At 35.6% G+C, this 15,044-nt stretch overlaps 1 protein-coding gene across 15 annotated transcripts in view; it reads right to left on the bottom strand.

The window, feature by feature from the left end:
- The window catches only part of Mycbp2 (MYC binding protein 2), a 249,377-nt gene that overhangs the window by 122,063 nt on the left and 112,270 nt on the right, over positions 1-15,044 (bottom strand). For all 15 annotated transcript variants that reach the window (XM_028864803.2, XM_028864805.2, XM_028864804.2 and 12 more), the window contains 6 exons: positions 14,731-14,884; positions 11,625-11,797; positions 9,992-10,117; positions 9,781-9,908; positions 5,619-5,710; positions 1,795-1,929 (listed from right to left, as the gene is read on the bottom strand). In XM_028864803.2, coding sequence (XP_028720636.1) covers positions 1,795-1,929; positions 5,619-5,710; positions 9,781-9,908; positions 9,992-10,117; positions 11,625-11,797; positions 14,731-14,884 — 808 coding nt within the window. The remainder of the gene's footprint in view (positions 1-1,794; positions 1,930-5,618; positions 5,711-9,780; positions 9,909-9,991; positions 10,118-11,624; positions 11,798-14,730; positions 14,885-15,044) is intronic.

Below are 15,044 nucleotides of genomic sequence, written 5' to 3'. Positions count from 1 at the left end.
TACAAGATAAAAAAGGAATAGTATGACACCAAAAATGACAAGCTCTAAGGTTAAAAAGGAATTTAATAATTTGGAAAGTTACTAATAAGGAAATTAATAATGTAATAATTATTAGGAATTTAATCATAATGTTTTCAAATTTTATGCTTATGAACATTATTTATTTGTTAAAGAAAAGAATCACATAGAAAAAGTAGTGCCCTGATTTATAGCTGCTGAATTATCAACAAAATGAAGGAGTGAACTTATGGGAATTCCTAGATGTCTGGAGCCTCTTGCCTCCCATCCTTCAGCTTGGTTTTCACCTCAGCAGTCAGCTTAGAACTAAAGATTTCCACTTCGACACATGAAAGCGCTTAAATAGATACATTTAGGGGCTTTAGCCTCCTCCAAGTGTCGCAATATTCCAAATTGAATGGACTATATATAACAACCATGCAATTCTGGGTGAATGCAGTTCTAGCAAAAATCTAACAGTGAGCTGAAAGAGAAACATCATGTGGCAGATTTAACTTCCCTTAAATAGTCATCGTCATCAACATGGAATTCACCTAAAAAATTAGCATGTACCTTTTATACTACCATGTTCAAGAAGAATAAGAATTAATTTCTCTTACAAATCATAGTATTTTCAAACACTAGGATCAAACTAGTAGAGTAGAAAGAAGGCTGGGTTCTGTATATGGTAACTACACCATTATTCTAAGAATATTGCTTTCCCATTTTATTTCTCTAATTTACTGAGTGTGAATGAGAACAGTTGCTTCAAAACTTATTGAGGGAATCAAATGAAATAATGTACACAGAAGTGTCTAGTTACTTTGTGCATGTTCCTGTGGGTGCTTGTGCACTTGTGTATGTATGTACATGGAGGCCAGAAGTCTACCTTGAGTATCACTCCTGAAGAGCCAATCACTGTTTTGCTTTGTTTTTTTTTTTTTTTTTTTTTTTGGTTTTTCGAGACAGGGTTTCTCTGTGTAGCTTTGCGCCTTTCCTGGAACTCACTTGGTAGCCCAGGCTGGCCTCGAACTCACAGAGATCCGCCTGCCTCTGCCTCCCGAGTGCTGGGATTAAAGGCGTGCGCCACCACCGCCCGGCTCTTTGCTTTGTTTTTAAGAAAGGGTCTCTCCCTCACTGGCTTGGAACTTTTCAAGTAGGCTAGGCTGGCTCACCAGCAAGCTCCGGGGTGTACTTGTCTCTGCTCTCTCAGTGCTAGAATTAAATGTGAATGTTACTACATCACATTTTTCTTTTTACAAGGTTTTTAGGGATTGGATTCCGATCCTAATGTTTGTGTAGCAAAAACTTTACTGGCTGAGCTTTCTTCTTAATCTGAAAGTAGTATAATTTCCTCTGCATTTAATTAAGATAATATCATTTCATATGACAGAAACTTTGAATCTTACAAACTATTTGATTGTGCAGTATCAATCTAATTTTGAATATGAACATGTATATATATATGTATGTATATATATGTGTATGTATGTATGTATGTATGTATATATCTACACAAATTCATCAGTATCCTGCACCCTTCCCCTATGTAATCTTTAGTTAGGTTATAGAGCTTATAAACAATTCAATACCCAGAAAGACACATATACCATCTAACAAGAATAATGCAGTCTTCTTCCTTCTGTCTAGATTTTCATTTAGTATATTTGGTTGTATAACACACAAGTTTACATAAATTTAATTTTTAGCAATTATATTAATACTCTGTGAGATTTCAGAACAAGATCTCACAAACCAAAATAAGAGTTATGTAAGTCAAACTCAACATATACTTACCCATCATCTGTGGTAATAGAAGCTTGTCCATGAGAGCCACAGTCACTGCTGGGACCTGATACTCGAGCCCACGCTACATACCACCATCCAGCTTGCAGGAGAACTGGCTCGTCAAACATCATTGCATATTTTTCTCTAGAGAAATTAAGAAACCAAATACCTTTGCACTTGTCTGGTACATGTAGTTACTTTTAACTACCTTATACCAAAACCCATGATTTTTTTTTTAAGATTCTTGTCTAACAAGAATCTCATTCTAACACAATCTTAAAGTTCAGACACTAAAACAAGTTTCTGTTCCTTATGTTTAGAAGATCAAATTATTTTCTTTATGGAGTCTACAATATGTTTAAATTTTATAAAACTTTCAAATTAAAACAAGAAAAATATTTTAAATTGTTTAAAGCATTAAAAATTACCCAGACAAGGAATTTTGCCCTTAGTTTGTGGGCTATTTATTCAGCTAACTGTTCTGAGGGGTAGCATGTCAAGAAAATGGCTCTCTGGTCAAGGATCCTGGGTGATGACTTGCTAGCTTAGAGATTTGGGGCAAGTTACTGTAGTAACTTCTGTGTCTTCTGTGTCAGTTTATCTGAATGCTGAATTCTCATGTATGAAATCCCCTCCAATAAAAACCTTTAACTAATAAAAAGGGGGGAAAGGTTTAGTTACTTGAGTTGCCTGGTGACAATTAATTCAGATAGTGTTTGGAATTGAGCCCAGTACAGAGAACAGAAACTATACGTAAAGAAAGTTAATAATTTAACAGAAAATAACATCTAAAAGTAAGACTACCTGGCACGTGGCAGAGCCAGAGAAACTACCTGGTCTTGACAATGGGAAAAAGACAGAGCAGTAAGGAAGAAGGAACATGCTATGAACAGATCTGTGTAAAAAGATACATGGGGGGAAGTCCACAAGAGGGGATCCTGCTTTGTTAAAGCATTACGATGGATAAATGAGGATCAAATAAAAAAGACACAAATGCTACCCATAAAAGTTGGGGCCTGCCTAGTAAGCTAATGAAGAAAATCTAGGCGATTCTTTACCAAAGGCATCACAATTTATATCTTAGAATCATAATGCTCTGCTAAAAATAAACAGCAAATGATAATGGTATATTAAAGTTTAATGAAAACTATCTTTTTTGAAATGTCCCCTTTAAGTGAATTTGTACAAATAGCAAAGATTACAAAGTAACAACATGACAGAGTCTAAGGCAGTGGTTCTCAGGCTTACCAATGCTGTGACCCTTTAATACAGATCCTCATGTGGTGACCCCCCAACCATAAAAGAATTTTCACTACTACTTCAAACTATAATTTTGCTACTATCATGAATCATAATGTAAATGTTTTTGGAAACAGAAGTTTGCCAAAGGAGTTACAACCTATAGCTTAAGAACCACTGGTCTAATACTTGAAGTAAAGAATCAGGGCCAGGCAGTGGTGGCACAGGCCTTTATCCTAGTACTTGGCAGGCCGAGATAGGAGAATCTTTGTGAATTCGAGGCCAGCCTGGGCTACACAATGAGTTCCAGGACAGCCAGGTAGGCATAGAGAAACCTTGTCTTAAAATAAACAGATAGATCGATAGACAGATAAAACCAAAATAAATAACAAAATAAATAAATAGAAATAGACTAGTTTTTCTTTAGATTACTCTTTCATTTCATTTTATTATTTATTTTTAGAAATACTCTTATGTCCTCAAGTAAAACCAATGTCATACCTTGTTTTCTGAAAACATGTACCTTTATTAGCAAAAAAGCCTCTATGCACCTTTTACGGTTACTTTTGTGTGATGATAATGATGATGATGATGATGATGATGATGATGATGATGATGATGTGTGTGTGTGTGTGTGTGTGTGTGTGTGTGTGTGTCTGTGAATATCAGCATTGAGAGTTCCTTGGTTGCTCTCTATCTTATTTTTTGAGACAGGGTATCTCACTAAACCTGGTGCTTACTGATTTTGCTAGACTGGTTGGCCAGTGAGTGCTAGGGGTCACCTATCTCTACTCCCAACCCCATCCCTCCCATCTGCTGTGTTTACGTGGCAAGTGTTGTACCATCCTGACTCAGCCATTTTCCCTAGCCACCGACTAGTGTTTTTAAAACAAAGTTATTATTGCGAACTATAGTGTACTTTTACTATTATAAAGCTCAGTTTATGTTTTTCCCATCACAACATTCCCTGGATCAAAACATCACAAATTTATATCTTAGAATCATAATGCTCTGCTAAAAATAAACAGCAAATGATAATGGTATATTAAAGTTTAATGAAAACTATCTTTTTTGAAATGTCCCCTTTAAGTGAATTTGTACAAATAGCAAAGGTTACAAAGTAACAACATGACAGAGTCTAAGGCAGTGGTTCTCAGGCTTACCAATGCTGTGACCCTTTAATACAGATCCTCATGTGGTGACCCCCCAACCATAAAAGAATTTTCACTACTACTTCAATAGTGTAATTCTTAGGATTCTAGAAAGGACTGAAAAACCTAAGTCTCTTTATACTAATAAACTTTTATAAGTAAATATTCCAATCCAAGTCAGCTCCCAAGAGCTTTCAACAAAGCTCATACCCACCCCCCATAACACTGCCAAGTGTTATGAATCAAGCATATATACTACTGATGTCATATCAGAGTACAGGGGGATCTGAAATATGTCCTACTAAAGCTAATTGAATATATATATATTTATATTTATATATGTATGTTATATATAAAATGTTACTAGTAATGAATGATTGTTTCAATCACTAGAGCACTAGTACACTTGTCTTCTCTAAGAATTTAATATAACTATTTGTGTAAAATATTTATATATCCCTATTTCCAGTACTGAATTATTCATCTAACTATATAAAAATTAAGATTAATAGTTTTAATGTAACATTATTACAAGGAATAGCTATACTTTCTAATACACTCATACACTACATAACAAGATTTCAGACAACAACAAATCACATCTAATGGATGGTGGCTAAACTATGTGGCTAAACCTAGTGCATACTGGTTTACAGGGCCATATGATCTAGGTTTGTGTAAAGACTTTTGTGGTGTTATTGTGTTCCCCAAAATATTGTGTACCCTAATAAATTTATCTGGGTCAGAGAACAGACAGCCACTAGATACAGAGGCTAGAAAATGGTGGCACTCATGCCTTTAATCCTAGCATTCCAGAGGCAGAAATTCATCTGGGATCTCTGTGAGTTCAAGGCCACATTGGAAACAGCCAGGCATGGTGACTCACGCCTTTAATCCTAGGGAGTGATGGTAGAAGGCAGAAAGATATATAAGGCATGGAGACCAGAAACTAGAAGCATTTGGCTGGTTAAGCATTTGGCTGGTTAAGCATTTGGCTGGTTAAGTATTTGGCTGGTTAAGCATTCAAGCTTTTAGGTTTTGAGCAGCACAGTTCAGCTGAGAGCCATTCGGATATGAGAAAACAGAGGCTTCAAGTCTGAGGAAACAAGACCAGCTGAGAAGTTGGCCAGGTGAGGTTAGCTGTGGCTTGTTCTGGCTCTCTGATCTTTCAGTTCACCCCAATACCTGGCTCAGGTTTGATTTTATTAATAAGAACTTTTAAGATCCCTGCTACAGACTTTCTATGATATTCATACTATTTAACAATGAAATTCTCAGAATGTATCTCTATCACTACGTGAAGCATAACTTTATATAGTTAAATTTCCCAACTTATCAATAGATTATCCAAAACTTCCTTCTGAAAATGCATTTGTTAAATTAAAATAAAATTTTAATTTCAAGTATGTAAATAATATACTGAATAATGAGCACAACGTTTACCTAGCAGCACAGTCATAAGCTAACACGTCAGTCTCTGCAAGAAGGTCTCCGTCAGTTTCATGGTCTCCTCCATCAGGACCCAACTCAAATAGCTGGAGGAAAGAAAAACAAATTCACCACAATCATTCAGTTCTGCACATCTAAGTGTTTACAATTTTGTGCATGTCCAAAATAACTGAATTATAAATAGTATAAAAATTCTTATTTACTATTTAAATTTACTTACTAAATTAATTATTGAATTTAGTAAGTAAATAAATTATATAAGTATACATGCATTTAAAATAGGAGTTCTGCAATATTTTATGATTATATTAATAAATATAATCCATACTGGAAATTTTGTACCTGATATAATAAAGTAGGAATACAAACTTTCAAAGGATTTTAAAACAACTCAAAGAAAGCATTTTAACTAAGCTTTTCTAAATGAGGCAAACTCTTGCTTCATCACTTAACAGCTGTGAAGACCTGGGGTCTAGTGTCGTCTTCCATAAAAAATGAGGTGCTTATTAACAGTGTTCACCTCATAGTAATTATGCAAATTGAATCAAAGAATATTTGTTGAACCCTGAGAGAAAAACCTTGCTCAAAAGATATAAAATATTATTATAAAATATTACTACAGAGAAATTGAGGAGTCCTAAATAGGATCATCAAAACATAAAAACACAGGTAGCAAAAGCTAGTGCAGTAAGTAGCATGGAAAAGGACAAGATGAAGAACTTGAAAGAAAATAAGAGTCTAGGTAAGGAAAAAGAGATTATGAGAAAAGAGATCTTTTTAAAAATGGATTAATATGAGAATTAGCTTCTCCCAGAAAAAAGGCCCCTAAATGGTTATCCAATACCAAGTATTCAGTCCTGAAATCACACACACAAGCCACACTAAACAGACTCACCAGATTGTATTTATATATCTATATATTTATACATTTATAAAAGAGGAGTGAGGGGGAACATGAGAGGAGTCAGAAGGAGGAGGCATGGAAGGGATTAGAGGGAGGACCAGGAAGGTAGGGGAGTGATGTCATTATAATTTAATTAAAATTTTTCTAATAAAAATGAACTAATATTTGTGAAACCTTCATTTTTCTGGAGAGTTATAGTAGGTAAACTGCAGCAAAGTTATTAAAATGCATTTAAAATTATTGAACAGTACCATGCCAACAGTCTCTGGTTTTCAACCGTATCCTAGGTCCTGGAAACCTATTTCCATCTCAGACTTAACTGAATTGCCCCAGAGACCCCAATATTCTTTGTTCTAAAGTAAATGACTCATCTTCCTCTTCTTGCTGTCCTTGCTCTGTACAGTGGGAGCATCTTAAAAAGCCTGTGCCCACACTTCCTGGCCACCACTGTGTCTATTCGTTCAGGGATTCTAAAACCAGTTTAACTCCACCCCCCACCCCCACACCTCCTACCCACCCTCAAGTCCTCCCACTCCCACTCTAATCCAGCTTATATTTACTAGCTTGTCTTTTTTTTTTTTTTTAATCAGTAGTGATTGAACCCTGGTCCTTACATGCTAGGCAAGTCTATGGCACTTAGTAATTTCTTTAAAAAGACTATATGATTGGAATACTTCAGTGTAAAATTTTCAGTGGTCTCTCTTTATAGCATAATATAATGATCTGACTACAATCTGCCTCTTCGCTGATACTCAATGAATACTTTTAAACTCATCAATGTTCCAGTCACAGTTCTAGGAACTGGACCCAAGGGTAAAAAATACAGACCAGAAAAAAACAAAACAAAACAAACAACAACAAACAGCTATTGGTATAAGTTTGTGGCAGGGAATAGGATTTATAATTTTAAATAACTCAGCAGGGAGTAAAGGTCAAAGGTGATGAGGAAGTGAAATATGCAGGTCTTGATAAGAGTTGTAGCTAGAGAGAAGAGCAAGTGCGAAGATCCTGAGGTTGCATTGCTTAGCATATCTGAGGAAGAATCAGCAAGCCTTAGTATACACAGGACAGTGAAACAGCAAGTATAACATAAAGTCAGACAGATGGTCCAGGGATACTGTTTGGTCCCTTTAAGGCATTGGTTCTCAATCTGTGGGTCATGACCCATTTATGGGTCCTATATCAGGTATCTTGCATATCAGATATTTACATTACAATTCATAACAGTAGTGAAATTTCAGTTATGAAGTATCAATAAAATAATTTATGGTTGGGAGGTCACCACAACATGAAGAACTATATTAAGGCGTGTCAGCATTAGGAAGATTGAGAAGCAGCGCTTTAAAGGCCTTCTTTTAGCATAGGAAGACAGTCACTATGATGTGTAAAATTCTACCCCTCAAAAACCTCTAGAACCAAAAGGGAGAAATATATATCTTCTCGAAGAGCTTGCTGGGTATTATCAAATATACATAAACATCATATATATACATATATATACATGTATATATATCATACTGATGAACTTGTTGAGTCTTATCTTCTAGAACTACACAACTCACTGAATTGTTTTTCTGTCTTATGGAATCAAGCCATTCTAAACCATTTTGAAGGAGGTATACTGAAATACACCTAAAAGACTGAAACTAGTGGATTTTTAGTATAAACACAGATGTGTGCTAGGTATTCTAAGCATTATTCTGTTCCTATAATATATATTACTATAGGAACTTTAATTTTTACTAAATTCATTCTTATGGTGTCTCTAATATATTATCATCAATACTGGAAAAAAGTAAACATTTTTAAAAGTTTTCAGTTCTGGTTGAGGTTTTTGTAGACTGTTTTCAAAAGTTATCAAGAGCTTTGATACATTTGCTTGATTTGGGGGGTATTACTGCGAAATCTGTCAGATATTCTGCAGGACACAGAGGAAAGTGACTGTTGAACTTTGCCAAACAAAGCAGGACAGTCAGGAAAAAGACGGTTGAACTTTCAAAAACAAGATAGGACAACCCTTCAAAATTCCCACTTCACAGAACAGTCTGCCAGATATTCTGCAGGACACAGAGGAAAGCAACTGATGAACATTGCCACAAGGCAGGACAGTCCAAAATTCCTGCTTTATAGAAGAGTCTGCCAAATTCTCTAGGCCAGTAGGCCGAAGATGGATGCCCCAACACTGCAGAGGAACTTTAGGTGACTGTCCAGGCACCCAAATGTCTCTGTTGTTGGATAACAATCCTTCTGGGTCTTTGATAGAGTTGAAGACTAAATAGTTATAGTTGTAGTTTTCCTTAGTTATGACAGAAAATAAGTTATGTATAAAACTTGGGATTCACTAAGATAGGATAATGCATTATTTTCTTTGAATATGCTAACTACAAATGGACTGAGCATTGTAAATTAATTCTTACTCGATAACTGTTTTTTGTTGTATGTAGCTAGCTATACTATGTTAAAGTCAAAACCTTTATTTTCATTTTGACAAATAGGGGGAAATGTAGAGTATTATTAGACATTTGCTTATGTTGTCCTGTTCAACTGTGAAGCTGTGTGTTACTGTGCCTGTCTAAAACACATGATGGTCTAATAAAGAGCAAGGCAGGAGAAAGGACAGGTGGGGCTGGCAAGCCAAGAGAATAAATAGAAGGAGAAATCTAGGAAAAAAGAAAGGATCTAGAAGGAGCCAGAGAAGGAAGAGGACTCGAGGGGCCTGTCACCCAGCTACACTGCAAGCCACGAAGTAAGAGTAAGATTTACAGAAGTAAGAGAACAGAAGAAGCCCAGAGGCAAAAGGTAGATGGGATAAGTTAAGGAAAGCTGGCTAGAAACTAAGCCAAGCTAAGGCTGAACATTCATAATTAAGACTAAGCCTCTGTGTGATTTATTTGGGAGCTGGGTGGTGGGCACCCAAAAAAGAACAAAATCAACCAGCAACACTCGAGGGTGGCAACCACATTAAAGGGTGCATCTAATTAACCACTTGGAAGTTCAGCACAAAGCAGTGAGACTGGCTACGAGGCATTTTCGACTTTAAATTACTGAAAACTCATTGTCTCCCTTTGAATGAATTAGTTTTTTTACCCAGTCATCAATCTCATAGCTTTGAGTAAGAGTTTAGCAATCTTTCCTTTCTCTAACGGAGCCATTAACAACAAACCAAGGGAAAAAGTAAACATTCAATAAGACAACAGACTAAGCCAAAAGAAGCATCTTTGGATGAAACAATTACATTACCATGAACTTTACCTTTATTTTAGCAGTATATTCTCCTCTCCCTCCAAACAGACCAAGACCACCAAGTAAAATGTCAGTGTCAGCACTGAAACGTATGGCTTCAACTGAATGAGCAGAGTAACCCCAGCCCCCTCCATGACCTGAAAAATGTAAGGAATAATGGTTTTAAATATGCATATATTTCTATGATTAGATAGCATTTCCTAAGTCTAAGTATACATACTTTCAAACCTGTTTACCACACTGTAATCTTCCTTGGAATAGACTTTCATTACTGCTTGAGTCTCCTCCTCTGTACTTGCAATGCCCATCTTTAAGTCCTGCATAGCAGCCAAAGTATCAAGACAGCCTAAAACAATGAACAAGTAAACTTCAAACCCTTGAACAAAAACTTCCTGTAGTATTGATGCTATTTAATACTATATAGGGCAAATTAAAATAAGTTATGAATATGCTCAATAAATACAATCTATTCTCAACATTACGTACTTCATGAAAGAATACATACAATCAATTCTCTTCTGCATAAAGAATTATTATACTTAAAACACAAGTTATTGGGCTGGAGAGATGGCTCAGAGATTAAGAGCACTGACTGCTTTTCCAGAGGTCCTGAGTTCAATTCCCAGCAACCACATGGTGGCTCACAACCATCTGTAATGAGATCTGGCGCCCTCCTCTGTACACATAATAAATAAATAAATCTTTAAAAAAAAAAAAACACAAGTTATTACGACATTTTTCACAAAACGAAAATTCTGAAAAGTCAAACCACTTTACTTTCGTCCTTACAAGTTTCTTTTATAGAACTTCTTAAATCAATTTGATTTTCATAATGCTTTAATGTTAGACATATTAGTCTGAAATAACTTTAATGTTTGTTTTGGATAGTTACAATGGTTAAAATAAAATCAGGAAGAAATGGGAAAATACATTCATAATCTACTAATTATGCTTAGTTGTAAATGCTATGTAAGCATAAGCATTTCCTTTTGTGTAATCTGCATGTGTGTGTGGAATGCATGTACGTGTGGTCACATATGTGGAAGTGTTTATGTATGTAAAGGTAAATATGCATATGTGTGTACATATGTTGAAGCCTAAGGCTAACATCACATCAGGAGTCTTCCTGGGTTGTCCTCTACTGTATTTCTTGAAGCAAGGTCTCTCAACTAAACTCACAACCCACCGACATGGACATTTTAGGTAGAAGCTTGCTCCAGGCTCTCTGTCTGTCTCCTGAACACTGAAATTATAGGAGGCTCACCAAGCCCTCCCAGCACTTACACAGGTTCTGGAAATCTCAACTTTGGTCCTGACACTTGGAAGGCAAACTTTACCCACTGAGTTGTCTCCCCAGCTCCTAAATGAGTCTTTCTGAACAATCATTTTCTAAAAGCAACACAAGATACAGGTATGTGGACTGATTTAAGAACAAAAAACCCATAAAAATCTAGCAAATATTTATTGCAAAAGTTCTGTATCTCAAAGTAGCTAGTAAAATAAGGATATACATAAATTAAACACTATAGGAACATATTTGGTCTATATCTCTAAAAGTTTATATGTTCAAGTTAAGCAGAACCACGTCATTATCTTTCTATTAAGAAAATTATATCCAGGGATGCTTTACACTTAAGCATCCATTGATATTTCATGATAATTGCTGAGATCTTCTGTATCATTTCACAGAAGACAAACTTCTGAGGTAATTAAATTTATTTCATGACTAGAATCCATTATTATTTAACAGACATGGTGGAATAATATACAAATTTAACTATTTAAGAAAAATCCTGACCATTAGCACAGCATACATGAATGCCATTCAGCTGTACATCAGAAGGCAACCCTACCCAGAATGTGCAAGGCTGCATGAGATCGGGTGGTAAGAGCCCTTGATCCTGTTGGTAGAGCAAGTTCAGGACTTAGAATACTACATCTGGACTGCATGTCTGTTGCAGAGGGAAGTCTGGCATCAGCAACCACTGCGTTGTAACACCAGAGCTCTCGGCTACTTGGTCGAAACCTATCAAGAAAGATAATAATTATACTACCTCAACACATAGTTAACTTTGAAATTTTTCTAAATTATAATTGACTATAGAATAAATAATACAATTAACATACACAGGAAAATGCATATCTCATTGTTTTCTATACCTAAGCTAAATATATAACTAATTTATACCACTACAAAAAAAATCTGAAAATAATACAGATTATAAAACATTATAAATATTGCATCAATTATATACTTAAATTTGATGCATACAAAAAATAAAACTTTCATATACAAAAATCTCCACTAACAAATTGAAGACCAGGGAAATTTGACAGAAAATGTGAAAAATACATATGCAACAAAACTATAATGGTCATAATGTGTAAGAACTCCTATAAAACAGTAAGAGGAAATCAATCCAATAGCAAAAAATGGGGAAATGACATGGAGTGCTACTCTAGGAACACAAATAAAATGGAAGTCAATGTTAAGGTTTTTATAAACAGCAGTACACCACCAATAAAAAACTATAAGGAAGTCAAGTCACAGTTCCATTATGTGTATGCAGTTATTTGACATTATATACTGTCTATTTCTACAAACAAAATGACTTCCCTAAGAATAAGTGTGGTGCAGGTTTATAATCTTACCACTCAGAAGGTAAGGCAGGAAACTGCAAACTGGTGGCTAACTCCAGCTACACAGTGAGGTCTAAGCCATTCTATATAGTGAGACTCTGTCTCAATCAAAATAAACAAAGAAAAACCAAAAACAAAACCTTCCATAAAAACAAATAAACCCATTCCAACCCTCCCATGTATTATATAGTTAATAATAAATATCTATTAACAATGCAATTAAAATATCAAAAGTACACAAGAGTAATAATTCTGTTTACTGATGCTGATAATACAGGGAAAAGATGTGGGATAATGCTCTTGTACACTGTAAGGATTTGTCCCTCTAAACGGTTTAATAAAATGCTCATTGGCCAATAGCCAGGCAGGAAGTATAGGCAAGGTGACCAGATTAGGAGACTTCTGGGAAGAGGAAGGGCAGAGTCAGGAGTCACCAGTCAGACGCAGAGGAAGTAAGATAGATGAGAATGTCGCACTGAGAAATGTTACCAAGCTACATGGCTAAACATAGATAAGAACAATGTGTTAAGTTTAAGAGCTAGTTAGTAATAAGCCTGAGCTACTGGCCGAGCATTTGTAAATAATATTAAGCCTCTGAGTCAATTATTTAAGAAGTGGCTGCTGGGTATTTGGGAACAAGCATGTGAGAGGAAAAACTTCCACATACAGGGAAATACGGGTACCCATACACTGTAAGTGGGAATATTAAAAGGAAATTTCACAGTCTATGAATCTATTTCTTTAAAAAATTCTAATGAATGTATTTATCACGTGTTTATATGCATGTGTGGACATGGTGAAACGTGGAGATCAGAACATAACTCGGAGTCAGTTTCCTCCTTCTACCAGGTGGGTGGGTAGGTCCCTTGGAATAAATGTAGGCTAGAACTTGTGCTGTCAGGTACGACAGCACATGGCTCAACCTACTGAGCTACCCTGCCAGCCCAGCAATCCTACTTGTTCTTTTATCCATACAAACTTTTTTTTAATTAGTGTATGTGTGTGGTTGTGTGTGGATATGTGCACATGAATGCTGTGCCTACAGAGGCCAGAAGAGAGTATCCAATTCCTGGGGCTAGAATTTTAGGTTGTTATAATCTGAGTCCTGTGTGAATGCTGGAAACTGAACTCAGGTCCTCCGAAAGAACAAGAGGAGTTCTTAATCTCTGAATCATTTCTCCAGCTCTAAATTCCTTTTCATAAAAGTCATGTTACAAGGATTTATTTTCTTTATGTGTATGTAACTCTGTGTTCCCATGGTTCTGTGATACATCCTAGGTAACATAACTTAAAAAAAAAAAATCTAAAATGTTTGTTAACCAGTAAGTAGTTAAGCATATTTGGTATGTCCTAACTAAAGAATTTTGTAACCAAGTAGTTGTTTTTTTTAATAAATAAAAAATTAATTGTTGATGAGAGAAAATTTAGTTTTTTTAAATAATTATACTCTTATATATGTAAGTAGTTAATCCTTTGGATTAGAATAGAAGAAAAATCTGAAACATGAGAACAGTTTTTCATACATGTGTTTTCACTTTTCTTTTAAAACACACACACAAGTTCATACACTGTTTAGGTAAATTTCTGAATGGAACAACAAAATTGCTTTTAATTTTTTTCAGATTTTTATAAAGGATAAGTTTCTGATTATTCATGAGAAGTCAGCTCCTAAGGAATGTGAAAGGAAGCAGACATGAAGCAGAAGCAAAGCTAAAATTAGCTAATGAATCTGCAATGCCTGCAATAGCTGCAGAACCCAACGACTATGTAGGAAATCCCAAGGGACAGAGTATTAAGGGTCCAGATAATGGAAAGAAATTCTGAACCCGACTTAAAGGGAAACACCTCTCAGCTTCATAAAATAAAACAGAAGATTGTCTTTTGCCTCTCTCTCTCTTTCGAGACAGGGGGTTTCTCTGTGTAGCTTTGTGCCTTTCCTGGAACTTGCTTTGTAGACCAGGCTGGCCTCGAATTCACGGAGATCAGCCTGCCTCTGCCTCCCGAGTGCTGGGATTAAAGGCGTGCGCCACCACCGCCCGGCCTGCCTTTTGTCTCTTAAATCTATTTTGGAACAATGAAAAATGATGAAGAAACTAGCACAAAGTACTTGGATTATCTAACTAATTCACTGCTACCACCAAATATGAAAAGGAGTAGGTCCAACTAGTTATGTTACAAAGCAGAGTTCTGTTCACACTCGAGAAAAAGTAAACTAGTTCAAACAATTTTTTACTCCCAGAACTGTTAACGGCTTATTTCTAAGTTAGCGAACAAATTCAGAAACCAATTCTGTGCTATTTTATAAAGTCATATGCTTACCTCCAAAGTACATCATACACAGGATCAAGACACACACCAAATCCTTGCAGATCTTCTTGTTCAGAGTCATTAAAAGTTTTACAACTTCCATCCACTTTATTGATCAGAAGACATTTAAATGGTGGAGGTTCTGATATAGAAGCAGGTACCAAGCCTTATGAAAATACATTTAAATATATTTTACTTTGTATTACCTTTATATATTCCCTCAAGCCCACAAGGAAACTAGTATTATCAACATTTTAACATGCAGAAGCTTTTATATACATAAATAGTTTAAGTGGAATCTTTTTTTAAATGGCAGAATTAAGACA

This window comes from Peromyscus leucopus, chromosome 9, assembly GCF_004664715.2.
Source record: "Peromyscus leucopus breed LL Stock chromosome 9, UCI_PerLeu_2.1, whole genome shotgun sequence".
NCBI lineage: Eukaryota > Metazoa > Chordata > Mammalia > Rodentia > Cricetidae > Peromyscus > Peromyscus leucopus.
Note: the sequence above shows the minus strand (reverse complement) of the source record. Positions and strands in the feature narration are given on the sequence as shown.